Source organism: Drosophila mauritiana, chromosome X (assembly GCF_004382145.1).
Source record: "Drosophila mauritiana strain mau12 chromosome X, ASM438214v1, whole genome shotgun sequence".
NCBI classification, from domain to species: Eukaryota; Metazoa; Arthropoda; class Insecta; order Diptera; family Drosophilidae; genus Drosophila; species Drosophila mauritiana.
The window spans coordinates 9,965,200-9,983,323 of NC_046672.1; the positions used below are offsets into that span (position 1 = coordinate 9,965,200).

Below are 18,124 nucleotides of genomic sequence, written 5' to 3' on the forward strand. Positions count from 1 at the left end.
ACAATGGCCAAAAAATAATATATATGTATATATAGTGAGAAGAAGTGTAAGAGGAAGGAAAGGAAACATTTCCCGAGGAGATGCAGTTCGCAATGCACTGCGAGAAATCACTTTAAATGCTAACAGATTTTTATAACTTAACTAGATAACTTAACTTAGATAACCTAACTAGATAACTTAACATATATAACTTAGCTTTACCGCAAATCCAACTTAGAAAAGTCTTTAAGATTGGAATATATCAAACTTTTGGCAAATATTTTTGTCTGTCTCCGTCCAAAAAAAGGACATTTTACTGGCAATTTGCGCTGTCTTTTATCGCTCGTTTGGCCCAAGCACACACACACACACACTCACAACATAATGCCATTTTTATTTTAATCCTGCATGTGCGTCCTTAACCCCTCACCACCCCTTCCTTCTTTCCCAATTCTTTTCTTGAGTTTCCCCAAATGCCAATTCAGTCAATGACAGAGCATAAAAGATCCACCGAACGAGTGGGGCACCAACGAAAAAAGAAAGAAGGAAAAATCGTAAGAAAAAGAGAAGAATTCTTGACTATTCAACTATGAGTAGAAACCTATTTTGCCCAGGTCATGCATGCACAGAGATATATCTACATATATCTGCATATATGTATATATGTATATATCCGCTGGAAGGGCGGCCCCAAGTGGAAGTCAATTCAAGCAGCTTACTTTTATTTAAGCAAAAGGCAAAAGAACACACATTCGCTGGTATATATGTTCATATATAAATGTATATATATATATACATATATATGTACATTTTCCCTTTTCGGAATGCTCTTGAGATGCCATGGCTGCTGACCTTTTCTATGTTATTTTATTGTGGGAAGGACTGTGGCGTCTTTTCTGGCTACCCACCTGAATGACGAGCAGCCGTGGGGCACCATTCTCTGCACTCACTCATCGTACCGCCTGCCGCATTCTACTTGCAGATTTCAATTTGCAAGAAGAGGCCTCCATTCCGGAGGACATATTTGACCAGCACGACGGCGACATTGGGGATGAGGACATCGAGTCGGCCCACATTCAATATGCTCCATCTGCTGCAGCTGCCACCACCGCCGAGGAGGTGGAGAATGAGGATGATGATGACGATGATGTGGGTCTGTTGGAGGAGGACGACGATGCATCCGAGGCAGCTGATATCGTGAGTACACACATGACAATGCACTTGAAAAAATATGCACTGTCACAATTATTATGTTTCCGATGGCTAGTGAATCAATATTTTGCCAAAAGATAAAAACATCGGGGGCAAGACTTCGAAAGCCGCAATAATCACAAGTTGCAAGAGATTTACTTCAGCGGTTCCTGTTCACATTTTCAATAATATTTTCAATATATAAATTCCACTAGGTAAACACCGACATTTTTTCTCCCCCTTTTTTATGACATTTTTTTAGAGCACATAGCCAAACATAAGCGCACACAGATGCTTTATAGAGTGCCCGAGCCTACAGTCAAGTCCAATCCGAATGAGGTCAGTTCCATTGAGCCAAGGTGGGGGGTGCATTCGGAAGGGGGGTGGCTCTATAAGGAGTGTCCATTGAAATGTCGCACAATGCGAGCGGCCAAGTCAAATTACTTTTTGAGCCGAAGAAGGTGAGGCTAAAGCCACAAACTTTGGCGAGGAATGATGGCCCACAGCTTAGCCCGATACTCGATTCCTGCATTGGAAATCACTTGAGCAAAAAATGAGTCCAAAGTCGAGAAGACCAAGAGTCAGCAGGTCACTTGAAAGCATTTTTGAAACCAAAATAGAGCCGGAATACAAAATTTGCCAGAGAAAGCTCGGATAAATACATTTTACAGCTTAAACTCGAGTACGGACTAAAATGGTTGCTTCTCAATTTTCAAAGAATATAAAACAGCAGGAGCACTCTTATTCATTGCAAATGTGACAATGGTAAAAAAAGGTCTAAGAATAACATTTCATTTAATGAAGACTGACAACCAGGACCTTTATTCCACAACGTAGGCCGTTGGAAGTGGAAAAACAAGGTTTAGCACTTTAAAGTGCAGTCAGTATCGTACCAGCAGTGCATTTACAATTTCCTCGACTGACAGTACCCCTGGAAAATGCTGTTCTCCACTCCTTTAATCAACGATTTGCAGACACTTGAGTGTGGAGTGTTGAAAGCAGTTTGGGAGCCAAAATGAAACTTTTATTTTATTGTCTAGCTGCACATGTGCACCTTAGCTGGTCCCACTTGAGCTCTTCAACCGAAAATCCTCGAGAGAGGTTCCAAGAAGAGATTTCTATGAAATTTTTGTTCTTATTTTGGATTTGAGTAGCTTTTCCATAGTTGTGCACTGAAAACTTGTAGTTACACTACTTGGTAAAATATTAAGAGCTTTTCTATGCTTCTACTAATTAAGAAGAATCTATTGATTGCTTTGAAACAAATTTTATGCCATATACAATTTAACCGATTTTCCGCTCTGTGCATTGCAACCACTTACAGATACTTGAATCTCAAAGGCCCACTTCAAGGAATTTCAGTGTTTATCTGGACGCTAAGAAATACCAAAATAGCAACAACAAGAAGCGTTCCATGGAGCAAAAGAAGAACAATATAAGCCACCGCAACTACAAATTGAAAAACAATAAAGAGAACAATCACCATCGGCTAGCCAAGGAAGCTGCCGCCGGAAAATCGGAAATGGAAACGGTCCTTGGTGGCGGGACCAAGTTCACTTCCGGCGACGAGCAGCCACAGCTGGAGGATCGGGAGCAAGTGGAGCAGGAGGAAAACGCGAACTTTGGCAGGCAAAGTTTTGCGTATAAAAAATTGAAGAACATGCACGAACAGCAAAGTCAACAGGACAAGAAGCGTGGCGATGATGGCGACGAGGTGGACTTACTAGAGGGCGAATATCCGCCGTCCCAGCTGTTTGATGCTATTGAAATATTAAATGAACGAAAATTTAATAAACCATCTGCCCAATCAACGGGCAAGTCGCGACCCCAGCTGCAGAAAAAGGATAAAGACAAGGACCAAATGGAGCAGGAACAGGAGCAGGAGCAGGAGCAGCATAAGTCCAGACAGGTGGACGAGGCCATTGGCGATATCGAGGACAATTTGGATAATGATGAAATATTGCCCACTAACAACGGTGAGGACGAAGACGATGGCGACGACGACGACGAGGACATTAAGTCGGCCATTGACAATGATGAATTGGCCAAAAAGTACCCAGTAGCCACATCAACAACCACCAAGGTCCCAACCACTTTGGGTACATCGAAAACCACCAGCCGGAGCAGCAGTATCATCAGCAGCAGCACCACCACCACCACAACGGCAACATCCACAACAGCAACATCACCATCACCAGCGACAACAACGAAACCAAGAGTCCCAACACCAACAATTGGCCGCAAGTTGAAGAGGAATTTCTTTGGTCTGGCCCAGCCAGAAACCAGATACTATGGCAGCTATGATATCGGCAGGATTCGTGCCCAGACCCCGGAAGAGGATACCACCGAGGAGGAGAAGGACGAGGATGTGGGCGAGTTGCACTATTACGACACCAGCGGTAGCGGTAGCAACTCCAGAAAGTTGGTCAGTTTTGATCCGGAAAAATCCGAGGAGAATTACTTAAGCAGCTACTATCCCGGCAAAATGAATGCAACCGAGAATAAACAGCAGCAGACACAGCAACATGCAACACGGTACGTGGATGACGACTATGCTGAACAACAACCGCCGGCGGAGAAGTCTAAGTTGGAAAATCCCTGGGAGAAATCGGAGGAGAAGCCAGAGGATGCGGAGCAACTAGAGGATGGCAAATTGGAATCTGATTTGGAATCTGCATTGCAGCGATATCACGAGGGTAAGTCGTTTGCACATAAAACTGTAAAATAAGCAACAAAAATAAAATTAAAGACCAAATTGAAATGAATGCGACATTGAAAGGCACAGTGTGAAGTGAATGGGTAAGAGGTTAAAAAAAATCAAAAATTAATAAACGTATTAACATGACAAAGTATGAAACCAAGTAAGAAAACATTAGATATTTATAATATATTGATTCCTTAGATTTCTATGATCCATTTAAATATGTAGACATTTCCGACAGGCTTTTTACCAACTGAAGGTTGCAACTGGAGCAGACGACCACTGTGCGGCATTCCATTGCCCTTTGATTGGCGAACTAAGCAAAATGCCTTGCTCAATGGAAATTTTCCGACCCCACAGAACCATCCGAATTCGACCCACTGTACCGCATTCCACACCGAGTTCGGTTTCGCCTGGCAGTTTTCGGTTTTCGGACCCCAGTTAGAGATCCCATCAAAGTCAGCTATGTGAATGTGAATGTGTGTGTCTGCCGTAAATTGAAAATATGTAAAGGAAATCCCCAAAGCATTCTGCATTCTGCAGACGAAGACCCTCAGACAGAGAGATATGTGCATACATATATGGGCATACAACGATAAGTCAAACTGTTGGCAGCAGAATCACTTTAATTCCAATGCAAATGTACCAAATGTTTGGGGAAAATACTCGACTTAAAGAGCCAAAAATCTACAAATTTGCAGAATGTCCTAATAAGTTTAGTTAAAGTTAAGCCAAAGCCATAATGCATGCAAATTTTCTTTCAATTTTTTCCCAGAAAAGAAATCAAACGAAAGAAAGTTTAGCTTGCCCCCGGGAAGGGAAATGCTCACACCTCTCGCCCCTCTGCCATTTCCTGGCATTAAACAATAAAGCTTACAAAATAACAAATATCCTAGATATATATATACGAATGTGGACTATAGCTGAAAACGGAAGCAACAAAATCTGTCCAGAGGATTGGCCAAGAAATGAAGTTCTGCGGAGGCGGCGATGGCAGACGTGCCCTGACTAGAAGAAGGAAATGCTCAAATGCCCGGGTTGATTCGAGAGTTCCAGCATAAATTCGTTGGCTATTTCCTGGGGAGTTCTCGTGCCTCCCTCGCTGGCACAAATCAAGTTGAAATGAATTTGTGTGTGGTTCCTTGAGGGGAGAGAGATTGCTGAAGCGGCGGTCCTGGGGATTTTGTGTGGTTTGTAAGGATTTCAGAACAAACAGTGAGCTGGGTCAAACGAGAAAGAAGGGCGAGATAAGCAGCAAGAGCCTTGAATACCCTGCAATCGAATATTTATACCCAAGGAATCTAAGAGCTATTTATTCTAAAGTGTACCTTTTTGCAAATAATACAAAAAAGTTAATTAGTTAAATTAAACATCAAGGTGTTTTTGTTTGTCAAACTCATTGCATATTTCATACAACCCTTTTGCCTATTTGCAGGGCATTGGATGAAAGAAGCTCTTGTTGTCCGTTGGCCTAATAGAAATCTATTACTTCCGAGCCCTAAAAAGCGTGCCGAGACTAACAAATATTTGTTTCTTATTTTTTTTTGTTTATTTTGCTTTACAGCCACCACGACCACGCCCACTGTCACCGCCGGCCCCTCGTCGGCATTTGAACGCTTCAAGGCGCTGCGAAGGAGTCGCCAGCGAACTGGGCACAAGAGTCACAAGAAGCGGTACAAGGACTATCTGAAGAGGCAGCACCCGAAGGTGGAGGCGACATCTCCGCCGGAAGCCGCTCCAGCGGCCACCATCTCAACCAGGCACCTTCAAAAACTGCAAAAGGAGCGGGAAAGATCCACACACTCTGCACCGATCTTCGCGATCGGATTGCGACCCCAACGACCCTTGGTGGCCACCGGGAAACCCTTCTACGAGGGTCAGGTGAACTACTACGACAATCAGCAGCAGCTGGATGTGGATCTGAAGCACCACACGGAAATGGAGCGTTTGATTGCCCATGACAATGGCAACTGGTATCGCCGTATTAGTCCGGTTTTGCGAAATGGCGTTAAGAGTGATCCGCCGGTGAAGGATCACCACCATCATCACCATCACAGTGGCCAACATCTGGGCAACCATCATCACCACAGCCACCATCATGGTTACAATCACAATGGGGCGCACAACCACCATCACCACAGTCACAGCCACCAGAAGTTAGGTCATCTGAAATCACGTCCTCGTAATCCCTATCAGCGGAAGACTTCTGTGGGAATTGGTGCCCCCAGTCCACCACCACCGCCCACGCCACCGTTGCCACCACCGAAACCTCAACTTGGTCATCAAATAACCGAACTGGAACATCTCGAGAGATACTATGCCAAGTGGCCCCATCTAGCCAGGGTGCAGTTCCAGGTCTACGACGAGCACTATCGCGAAACGCATCCCGAACTCTATAGCGACTATGAGGATGACTATGAGAGTGCTGCGGAACTGGAGGAGGCGCAGCAGGAGCGTGGTGAAGAGGCCAATCTGCCACCCTATATCAAGAAGTATAATCGGCGGAACAAGCAGTTACTCAATCTACTGGAGGGCACGCTACCCACACCCACTCTGAGTCCTGGAAATCCTCTGGGCAGCACCGAAACTGTGCGACTGGATGATGAGTATCTGAAGGAAAAGAGGCGACGTTACCACCAGCATCAGCGTTTCGAGGATTTGTTTGCCCAGCAAAAGAGCAGGTATAGTACCACTCAATCGACGCCCAAAGAGGAGGTTACCGAGGTTACCAAGGATCAGTTATCAAACCCAGTGACTTCCACAACATCACCCAACAATCAGTTGCCCGAGGAAGATGCAACCGTTGTCTCTGGCGAGGAAACCGATCCGGCACCCGAAACTCTGGACTTTTGGCAGCGGGAAATGTCCAGTAAGGCGGGAAAGACGCGAAGCAATCAACCGGGCGGTTCAGTCTCAACAACCACGCCGAAACCAGCGCTCTTCAAGCTCCCATCGTATCCAGCCATCGCCGGCAGCTTTCTGGGCACACCGCGCAGTCGCAGCCGGAGTGCCCAGTTCGTGGCGAATGTGGCGGGCAGGGGTCAAAGTAGTTGGCCACGTTTGGAGACGGGCAATTCAACGGAAAAGCCCGCTGGCGGAGGAACCACCGAAGGAGGAGCAGCCGGAACAGCCGGCAGGGGGACAGGTGGTGGAGGAGGAGGAGGAAGAGGAGATCCATCCCCTCTGAACTCCTTTGTTTACCATCGCGTGGTAGATGGCATTGGCGTGGGCGGAGCAAGTGGACCCGCCATTTCCGGCTTCGTCGGCAGCAGTAGAGGTAAACAGTCGCGTCTGCCATTCGTGGCCATCACGGATCGGCGGCTGGAGAAATCGCTGGCGGAGCGACACAAAGACTTTGAGCAGAATCACTTTCCGATGCCTTAAGCCGCGAATTTGTGCAGCAATGGAAAAGCTGGAAAAGCTGAAGATTAAGATGAATGGTAAAGGAAAATTTAACGATGAGTTGGTAGCAACGGATGGAAAGGGAAATTATCGACAAAAAAGAATAAAAAACTCCTAAGGCAAAGAGCTTTTAAATAATTAATATCAGTATAAAGTTTTTTTTTGTCTGTAAAATTGAGAATTCAGTAAATTGAAAATGAAAATTGAGTTGAAAACTTCCGACTGATATTATAAAAATTAGGTTTTTGTTTCGTTTAAACCAAATAAAAGTAAAATTCCTAGGAAAACCCTTTCGAATTTCAGTTTTTGAGCCACTTTTAACCGATGCCACCTTCAAAAAAAAAATGCTATTGATAAATGTAGATTCCCCTTTCCAGACTTGTTACCAACCTAAAATCTAAACATAATTCTAGAACTATATTATAGTCGCCGCTTTCGGATGTATTATTTTTGGTGTTTTATGTTTTACACGGGAAAGGCAGAATCGAATCAAAGGATATATAGAGATAATTGTCGAAAACGATTTTTTTTGTGTGGTGGATAATTAAAAAAAAACATTAAACGATAAACGTTAGAAAAAGAAAACGATTAAATAAAGTAAAAAAAATGTAAAACTAAAGTTAAGCGAAACCCCTTTTTTTGTGTATAAATAGCGAAAACACTTGTAGACAAACACGTACACATACATAAACACGAATACACACACACAGACACACTCAAAGAGCTGTTAGAAATCAAAAAGTGATAACCGACAAAAATATAATCATTTTCGCCTTAGTTTCGATTGGATATTATTTAGTTTTAGAAAGCATTGCTTTTGTGTAAAGTAGCTGAAAATTAGAAGAAATTGTTAGCAAAGAGCCACTTCAACAGTGCTGTCTTGAGCCGAGATGAAAAAATTAGAGAGTTCAGAAAAAAAAAAACGTTGAAAAGAATTATTATTATAAACAATTTGTTACGGATTCTCATAAGTTCGAAGTCCAGAATGGCAGCACTGATCTCCACACACAAGCACACTTAAAGCTTTCCTATCGCCCTTGCACGCAAAATCCATCGAAATAGGTTTCAAAATTAAAAGAGAAAAAAATGAAAGCAAAATAAGCAAAAATTCAATTCGAGCAGAAAACAAACGACAATGTTGCACAAAACTACAAATAGTTGACGCAGAAGAAAATGTATAACTACATATCAAGGTAAAGAAGAGACAGTTATAGATGTCAAAATCCTTTTTTCAAACTCAAAAAAGATACTTATAAGTTCCGTAATAACGATAAGTTTATTGACATTTTGTGAATATTTAAGTTCATTTGAAAGTATTCTTTAAATTATTTTGCATTTAAAAGTACGTTAAAATATTAAATTGATTTTTGAAAAATATGTAATCATTTTAACAGTCAGACAAAAAAAGGAAGAGCTGGAACAGAAAAACAAGAAATAAAAGTGCAAAGGGAAGAAGATTGAAATCCTGGAAGATTTTCCCCAAAAACAAGTCCAAAAGTTAAGAAATTAAATATACTTTGTGTGGACAAATCAAAGAGAGAAAGCAACTAAGTAAAATGCATTTCCACAGCTTCAGCCGAATTACGAGTTTATACACACGCACACTGACACAAAGTATGTGAGCGGAAATGAAAATTTCATAAGCAAGGCGGATAAAGGAGCGGGCAAAAGAGAGTCGTCGTGGAGAAAGAGCGGAAGAGAGTGCAATGCGGTGTAATTAACATATCAAAAGCGAAACGTGAAGAGGAAAAAAAATGGCAAAAAAGCGCCAAGTAATTAAAACTAAGCGCAGTGGCAAAATTATTCTTAAACTGGATTCATAAAAGTAATTTCGTTCTGATAAGAGTAATCTTTCTGGCTCAACTTGAAACTTTCAACTTTAAGCAGTTTGGGTTTAAGGAAAAGCGAAACACCGATTTCGATTTTCCGGATTCGCAGAATCGTACGCCGTTTGTTTGTTGTTGTGCAATTTAATTGGAATTTGAGTTGATATATATAAAAATAAAACAGGAGAAGTGAAGGCAGAGCGTAAAAACCTTCAAAGGTATCAGCTTATCAAAAAAAAAAAAAAATACAAAAAAAAGGAAAGACACAACACAGAGAACACAACAACATATACATGTATACACATCTCATTATGTGGTAACATTTTAATGGAATGAAATTCAATAAAGCAACAATTTATTATTTACGCATAATCACAGACTCGCATTTTGTTCTTGGCATGGGAAACTCGCATTTAAATGCATATACAAGTTTTCAGCAATTAACGCACTTTTCCCAGCAAAGTTTTCAAACATATGATCCAGTTGAATCAAAGACAGTTCAACGCATTGAATACCTCACTTCACTACTTTAAGATAATTAGTTATTAAAGCGTCCTAAAGCGTTCTGACACTTATCCACTCTGCGTACAGTTTTGAACTATAGCATTTAAATAGATAATGTTCAATCTGAATAGTAAAAGGTCACATTTCCCATTAAGATGCAAATTACAGATTGGTCTTCAAGAAATTATCACCTCAACAATATCAGACTTGATTTGCATACGAACATGTGTCCCCAGCGCAGTGATAATATACATACATATATCAAACATATATATGCATATCCCATTAAATTCCCTGTTCTACCGATCAGAGCGAGACGGCTGTATAAGGGGGTACAAGTTGGTGTAAGGGGGACAACGGCTCGTTTATCAATCGCAACGGGCGTGCATTTAATTACTTAAACGCTTATCGAATAACGACCACGCACAAATCACCGGCAAGCAGGACTATTAAGTCCCTGACGAGAAAGAGACGGGCATAGTCGGTAAGAGAGAGACGGCTGCATTTGTCGCTGCAGTATTTCAATTACACCAACGTTCTATTGCACCTCTTTTGTGGTTGTTGTTGAGTTTTTTTTTTTTGCAATTTTCTTGCTCACGTGCCAGAGGTGAAAATCTGTCAGTTGATTTGCATAAAATGTTGCCACACTCCATTGCGCTTTATGTGTTGTTTTATATGTATATATAGCATATATAGCACACTATGTTGCTACACACACTTGCCAAATAATTCCAATTCAATTTGCGAATCACTCTTTTAACTTTGAAGGCAGCTTCGGTTTCCACAAGTTCTCGCCCGAGAAAATAAAGTTAAATCAAATGGCGTCTGTATGCGGCGGCAGCGATCGTGTTCAGTGCCCGACGGACGGGCACTTTCACGGGGCGCTTACAGGGTATCTTGGTATCTTGCTGAAAATTTGAATAGACACGTAGCCGAACAGCAGACAGCCAGGCAAATGGAGACATTGCAGCAGAAGGAGTGGCGCTTCCAAAACCGCCGACTTAGGTGGAGCGAGGGGGGAGGAAAGGGAGGGGACTCAAGTTCAAGGCAAACTGCTTGCGGCGCTCGTTTCAAAGCGTTGAAGAAGCGACAAGGAACAGGACGAGGAGGAGCCCCCCGCTCCCGCTAGCGACATTTTCCTGGTCGTGCCAAGTGCAGCGGGATTTCGTGCACCTACGTGTGTGGCCTCGTCTGTCCGTCGGTTTGTCTGTCTATTTGTCTTCGTCGCTGCTTCAGTTTAACCATGAGGCTGTCTGCACGGCGAGAAAAGTCAGCTTAGCAAACTTTTTAAGTAACACAAAGGGAGAAAGAACTAGAGAATCTGTTTATAGTTTTAACTCATTTCAAAGAAGCGCGACCAATTTTTCTTCAAGTACTCCTGTAGCTATAGTTTTCCACAGCTTTCCTTATCTTCGCTATCCTATTGCTTTTATTTTCCATGTGCGACAATGTACGTAGATGAAGAAAATCACGTAAACAGATTTCTGTTGTCTCAGCAACCAGTCGGATTTCCTCGACTTTCCAGCACACGACGTTGCCGCATTCTGTTTTCCTCAGCCAGGCATTTTCAATAATTAAACATTTGCGTGCGAAATGGCCGCGCAAGTGTTTTCCTTTCGCTGTGAAATTCCTCTGAAAGTTTTCAATGTTGTCGCTCAATTCCCGGAGGGTCGCTGTCTCGCAATCATAATTATAATAATTATAAAAACAATAATTAAAGCACATAAGCACTGGCGTTGCCGGTATTTTGGGTGTCGGGCGTGCGGAAAAGGGAAAATATTTAATTGAAATTTTAATAGAACCCTAAGCCGGGCACGTAGGCGAAAGCGGGCATAACTGCCATTGCCTTTGTTTGTTTTCCTTCACTTCACTTTTCTTTTGTTTTCCACATTTTTTTTAATGTCCCGTTCCTTTGCCTTTTCCGTTTTTGGGCCGGTGAGCAGAGTCTGAATTTTTGACAAGTTAATTAGGTTGTTTGTTGGCTCGTTCGTCCTTTTGGCCCTGCGCTTTTCCTCCGGATTTCCCCATTTCCAAGGTGGTATATTTTAATGTACTTGTGATAAAGTCCTTTTAATTGCTAGCAGACAACACCTTACTACAGCTCATCCCGGCTTACCTCAGCCCATCTCCTCCAGAGCTCCGACTGTCCTGTGTCCTCTGGTCAGCAAACACAGACTCACTTACGCAGGCAGCCCACCCACACAAGCAGACACCGCACACACACACACACATATGTACATATGCCTAGGGGCAGGCAGTCAAGTTGTCAAAGTGGCAACAAAATTAAGCATACGCCATGTGGCCCCGCCTGATGCCTTGCAGGAGAAATAGTTGGGGAAAAAGGGAATATGAGCAATCCGGCAGTGTGTAATAACAAACATAACTAGTAGTTGGAATTTTACCAAAGAAAAAATGGCAGCAAGACCAGAATTCCTACACAGAAACATGCACTTTGCAAAAATGCATAAAAAAATGCCAAAAATATAATATTTAATCAGGGTAAATGTTTCCTATAATTCGTAGTCGATTATTCACGCAAATATCTAAACGAATTATTCTAATTGAATTCGAATATGCCTTAGAATTTATGATACCTAAAGTTGCCATCATAGTTAATGAACCGCAGCACTTTCAAATTTCCGATTTTCGAATTCAAAATTAAATTCCCGTCGCTGGCAGACAGTGTGGCAGAAAATGCACCCATCTGTTACTCTGCCACCAACCAACCCAGCTGCGGTTTCAATTCTCCGCCAGTGGCGTCCATGTGGTCCTCTCGACAGATTCGCCCCTGAAAAAAAAAACTCTGTCACGCTGTTTCAACGACCTCAAACAAGAATTTTGTGGTGTTTTTGGTGGGCGGTTGAAAATGTAATGCCAGCAAGACTGACTCCACCGCATTTGATTTCTTTTTAATTTTCGGGCATCTTTTATGGCGATAACCGCTCCCCTTCCCAGCTTTCTACAATCTTGTTATTTAAGAGCCAGACAGCATTTGCCTAACGCTCTGATAATTAAATGTAATTGCTTCACAGCCGGCAGGCTAAGATTCAAGCATCTGATTCACTTGCGGCTAGCCATGTTGATTTGTCAAATTGCTTATCTTCTCTACTCAGCCAGATCCTATCCAAATCCTTGAAATTAATCCTGTTCTCATGACACATAATTATAGGTTTGAATGCTCACTTGATAACTGGTAACTTTAAACTAATTCGAAGTGCCGTCATTTTGCGCGCTTCAATTTTTAACGACGCTGCCCACGCTGCGTATACGCAATCTCATTTTAATTAAAATGTTTTTGCTTGCTGAAAAGTTGCCACTGAAGTGTTTGCAGTTAATCCATTTTGATATCCGCAATCCGCTTGCTAATTAATCAACTTAAATGTATGGCTAGAGTTTCAGTTTTGCTTTTCAAGCCACTTGAGTGGATTGACTTTCCTAGCGCCCTTTTAGCCCAAATGAGATAGCTAATTTGTTAATGTACTATTCGTAATGTTCCAAATAAAAGTTTGCATGGCAATTGAAGTACGATTTAAAACAATGCACTTTAAAGAAAGTAATTTAAATTTAAAAAAATATATGCAATTTAATGAAAAGAAAAATGGAGTCCATGTTAACTGGTTAGCCGTTTTGCTGACCTCTCCCTTTTTTTTTTTCTTCCGGCCCCGATTTTACTCTGGTTAACAAACAAGTTCCGTTCGACTTCAAGTTGGGGGGGGTAAGGGATATTATAAATTTCTCATAAAGCAAATTCAAAGCGAAAAAGAGTTGAAGCCGAAACGAGGGCAGGTGCAGGGTGTGGGGGAAATGAGAAAATTCTAGGGGCGTGGTGTTGTAAGCGGAGAAAAGCGATGCTGCGACAGCCAAAGGCAAACCGAGTTCTCGTCAGCGCTTTTCCAACTTTTCGCCAGGGGAGCAAACACACACACACACACACACACAAAGGGCGAAAAGAGAATGGATGGGGAAAAGTGTGGAAAATCCGTGGGCTTGAAGACAAAGGGCGCGTTGCGGGTTGCGGGTTGAACCTAGCCAATTTTTCACGCCTTTACCAATGTAAATGACAGATTTTAATGCACGTTTTATGCTCTCGATGCGTACACGATTTCATTTTCAACACTTTTCGCATCATTGCGTTCTTCGAACGCTTTTCCATCCATTTTCCCAACCCAATCATCGTCCTTAGTGTGTGAAGTAGTTCGCAGGACGAGAATGAGAGGGATGAGTCCAGGTCGAAATCACCGAAAAAATTTAAACAGAAAGTACATTTCAATCCCATTGATTACTGTCACTTGGGTAAATCTTTAATAATACTATACTTCAAATATTTTCTATTTAATAATGCCTGAATTATTTTTGTTATAAATGTATAAATCATTTTTGAAGCTGCCTTTTGGGCCAAAAATCTATTTCCTTCCAAACCAATTTAATGCCTTAAACCAATTTAATGCTGATTTTTATGGCCCATTGATCGCAGCAGATTTTTCGCAAATGCTTTCAACCTTAAGGAAATTTTTAAAGGGAAAATTTGTTGAAAGCAAAGGGGGCACACTTTCAGGCTTTCCATTAAAGCAAGGGCACCGAAAAAGAAAACAGCGTTAAAGACAAGTAATAATAATACACGAAAGTTCCATTTGGCCCTGTCATCATCACTTTTGCCGCAGCCACAGCGGCACCTGGTTGCCACTGGAGGGGGTCAGAGTCACCATCCACACCCCTCACACCACTGGTTTGTGGTGTGCGATGGATGTACTCCCATGTGCTGGGGACTCAACTTTAAGTGTTCGCCGCCGAATTGAACTTGAATTCGATGGCTTCCTTCGAGGAGCTCCGGGCACAATGCAAATATCAAAGCCTTTCCACGAAAACCATTAAAAATGCACCCGGCCGAGATTCATGAGGGATGGGGTGGTGGAGTGGCGTGGAGTGTAGTGAAGGAGGGTGCGCTTTGAGCCATCATGTCGGTGATTTGTTGGCCCATAATAAATCAGGGCATAAACGGCTTATGGCCGAACATGGCTACAACATATCTCATGAGTGCACTTCGAAAAAAAATATATATGTATATAAAACAAAGAACAAAATATGCAAGTCAAGGGTAATCAAGATATATTCATAATCTTAAATTAATATTTTAAACAGCTAACAAATTGCCAGTGAAAGTCAATCACTTTTTGAGTGGTGGGGAGCATGAGATTTTGACAAATGAGATGCTTTTTTTCACACACTCTTCTGGTGCGCTTCGTCACTATGTGAACTGCCGGCCACAGTGACATACCCATAAAGGGGATTGTGTGCTCCACATAGCCAATAATGCGGCGTAAGGCACGAAAGTTTACGCTCAATTTAGTTGGCAAAAAAAAACCGACATATCTGTGAGAATATATCCGTATATATGCACTACGTGCACATTCATATTGGCTTTCAGTGGCAGCATTCAGGCAAATAAAATTCAAACAAACACAATAAAAATATTTATTTAGTTTCGAATCGGGTGTGAAGGATGGGGCACCGAGGTGTGCATATACATACATCACTTGTCCCATATTTGCGTTGAACATTTCGAATTTAAAATTCCCGAAAGAACAACATTGGTGCAAAATGCATATCGCAAATGGGAAATTTGTGTAAAGCGAACAACTGGCACACTAAGTTCTCCAATTCAATTAATTTCAAAGTTCAACATTTTCTGAGAAAATGTCTCTGCTAATTTTAATATAACTAACGATTGCTATTTCTTCGTATTCCATTTAGTTCTTATAAAGAATTGTAACGATGCACAGTAATGTGGGTGGAGTTTTTAGCCTCCTCTTCCTCGGGGGGAATCCCAAATTGAATTGGCAGGAAATCCCCCCTCCCCGCTACCATTTCCATTGCGTTTCATTTCATTCCGGTTCCGTTTCGTTTCGTTTCAGGCGAGACAAATTGCCCACGCCTTGCATCATTTCACATCCGAGCCGTTGATGGATTTGTCACTTTATGACACTTGGGGAATGGGGCATACTGAATCGGGCGGACGACGTTAGCTGGTTTACATGGTGGGCTGGGCTGGCCTTTTTCGGGCATATCGCCAGCCAATGTCGCAATGCGCTTTTTCACATACTTGGTACTTGGATAAAAGCCGCCAAGGGCGACACAAATTTTTGAGAGCTTCCTGAACGGCGACCCTTGGGCCAAAAATGCACTCTTCGATCTGAGGAAATGAGATCGAAAAATGGGCAAAAATAAGACGAGCAAAGATTTAAAAAACACATCATCCACCATGCTACAAATCCATATAAAACGTCGAGAATACACACTTCTTTTCACAAAAACCTCTTTTAAACAATTAAACAATTGTGCATTTCAATTGGCGACAGTGAGACTCGACCCATTTTGGTCATTTCGAGTGCAATATGCTCCAGTTCAGTAAGCTGTTGGTCGGATCCAAGTGTCAAGCCCCCCGTCGATTTTCGACCGCCAAGCCATGAATCGCTGAGGAATGCGAGAAGTGCTAGCGGAAACAAATGGGCCAGAGTCAGTTCACAAAGCCGGAGGGGCCAAAAAGCGCATCACAAGCGGTGGAGTGGAGTGGAGGGCAGGGAACGGTTTAAGTCCCCTTCAAAAAAGGGGGGTTTTTTTGGGCGTATCAGCGATGATTGAGCCACTGTGGGCTCTGCTTTCAACTGGTGTGTTAGTGTGATTGTGTGTGCGAGTGTATGTTGCGGACTGAAGAGCCGGTTGAATGATGGGGACAGTGCATATGACAGAAGCGACTGACTGCCATCCATGGCAGACCCTACCCCCGAAAAAAGAGACCAAGGGGTCTTGGATATTCCGGGACACTCGCTGTCAACTAACTGCACCGAAACTGAACGCTCGGCGAACACTGACGCGCCCATTAGAGACTTCTGAAGTGATGACAGGACAAGGTCCCAGCCAACTTCTGACTTGCAGTCCAACCTGCCCCACTCTGCGACTTACATTCCCAATAAGCACTGCCAGAAATGGGAGGAACCAAAGAGATCAGAACGAAAAAATCCGAATCAGATGCTTACATGCACTGCACACTCTTCAAATGTAATTGCTGCATCCAGTTGCATATTAGAATAGATGATAATTAATGAGTTTCTTTCAGTGCATCGACCGCTCTACGATGCCTTCTAGCTAACCATTCACTCTGCTAGTCAGTCAGCCAGTTCATGTGTGTTGCGTTGACATGGTGCTGGAAAAAAAATGATTGGCCTGCTGCTGGATGCCGGCTGCACTCCACGGATTGAGTGTGCATCGGGCTCTGGGCCTCCGTGGCTGCCATGTGTGCATCAGTGAGGGATCTGGGCATTTAGGCCTTTTATGTGTCGCTTTCAATATTAATTAAATGCTTACAAACCCAAAAGGGGGACACGCCGAACGAAGCAAACGAGACCAGGAAATGTTTTTCTCTCTCAGAGTTTTCAAAAAACCAACTTTACCACACACACACACCCCATCCCCTCCCTTCGTGCATTTCCCTGCAGTTTTCCCCAGCCCCCCTTTCCACCAATTGAGTGTCGAGTTTTGCCGACTTGGCCAGTGCGATTCCTTATTGTTGCATCATTCATTAGTTGTCTGGTCGAAAAAGTTCTTCGAAGCCAACTCTGGTCTGTAGTTTTGTATCCCTTCCCCTTTTTTTTTCACTTCCCAAAGGGTCATGTAAATCAGAAGTTTGTGTACGGGGAGGAACATCATCAGTAGTAATGACTGTGGCCTCCATTGCCATTGTTATCCCATGCTCCCTGTTAAATATTATAATGCGGCTTTAAGAGTGAACCAAGCTCATGTGAGTTAATTTCTTACGATAACTAAATTTAACTACTTCAACGCTTCATCTATTGAACCTATTTTGGTTTAATATTCAATTTCAATTTCTATCAAGACATCAGAATTTTATACTTTCACCGACTCAAATGAAAAAATGTATAGTAATGAAAGTGCTGAGAGGAGCACAAATGGCTTGGGAAAATAACAAACACAAGACCTTTCGCTCAATCTGAAAAGAGAAAGAAAAAGGGTTTTTCCTCTAACACCTCCAGGGATGTGTGTGTGTGGGTGAATTCGTATCCCAAAAAAAGGACAAGACAATGTGGCCCCTCCTATCCAGTTTGGTGGGGCGTGTGACAGATGCAGTCATTTCAGCTATACAATCTCTTCAAATTAAATTGACCCACGTCAGAATTGGATGAGGGGAAAAAAATGAAGGTCTCGCTGGAGCAGGCTGTCCTCCTGTTCCTTACATATCAATTTCTTTCCCTTTCGAGTGAAATAAAAGGAAACGAAATAAAGGATTAGTGAGCATTCTTATGCCCTCAATGACTCGCATTGAATGCAATAAGAACATTGGCAGTCATGCCCAATTAAATCGTGTTTGGATACTCTAAACCTTTATGTATAATTCATTTTCAAAGGCGACTAGATGAATTTAACAAAAAAAAAACCCCGTAATATGAAAAACTACATCTAGTTGGCCGAGAAATTAACTGTCAGTTTTTCGTTGGAACAAAAGTTG

General features: G+C 42.4%; 1 protein-coding gene across 1 annotated transcript in view; it reads left to right on the forward strand.

Moving 5' to 3' along the window:
- Window positions 1-9,361, forward strand: part of LOC117148591 (probable serine/threonine-protein kinase kinX) — a 37,511-nt gene extending 28,150 nt beyond the window's left edge. The window contains exons 2-4 of the mRNA XM_033316069.1: window positions 962-1,176; window positions 2,495-3,866; window positions 5,436-9,361. Coding sequence (XP_033171960.1) covers window positions 962-1,176; window positions 2,495-3,866; window positions 5,436-7,255 — 3,407 coding nt within the window. The 3' untranslated portion in view covers window positions 7,256-9,361. The remainder of the gene's footprint in view (window positions 1-961; window positions 1,177-2,494; window positions 3,867-5,435) is intronic.
- The last annotated feature ends 8,763 nt before the right edge of the window (window positions 9,362-18,124 follow it).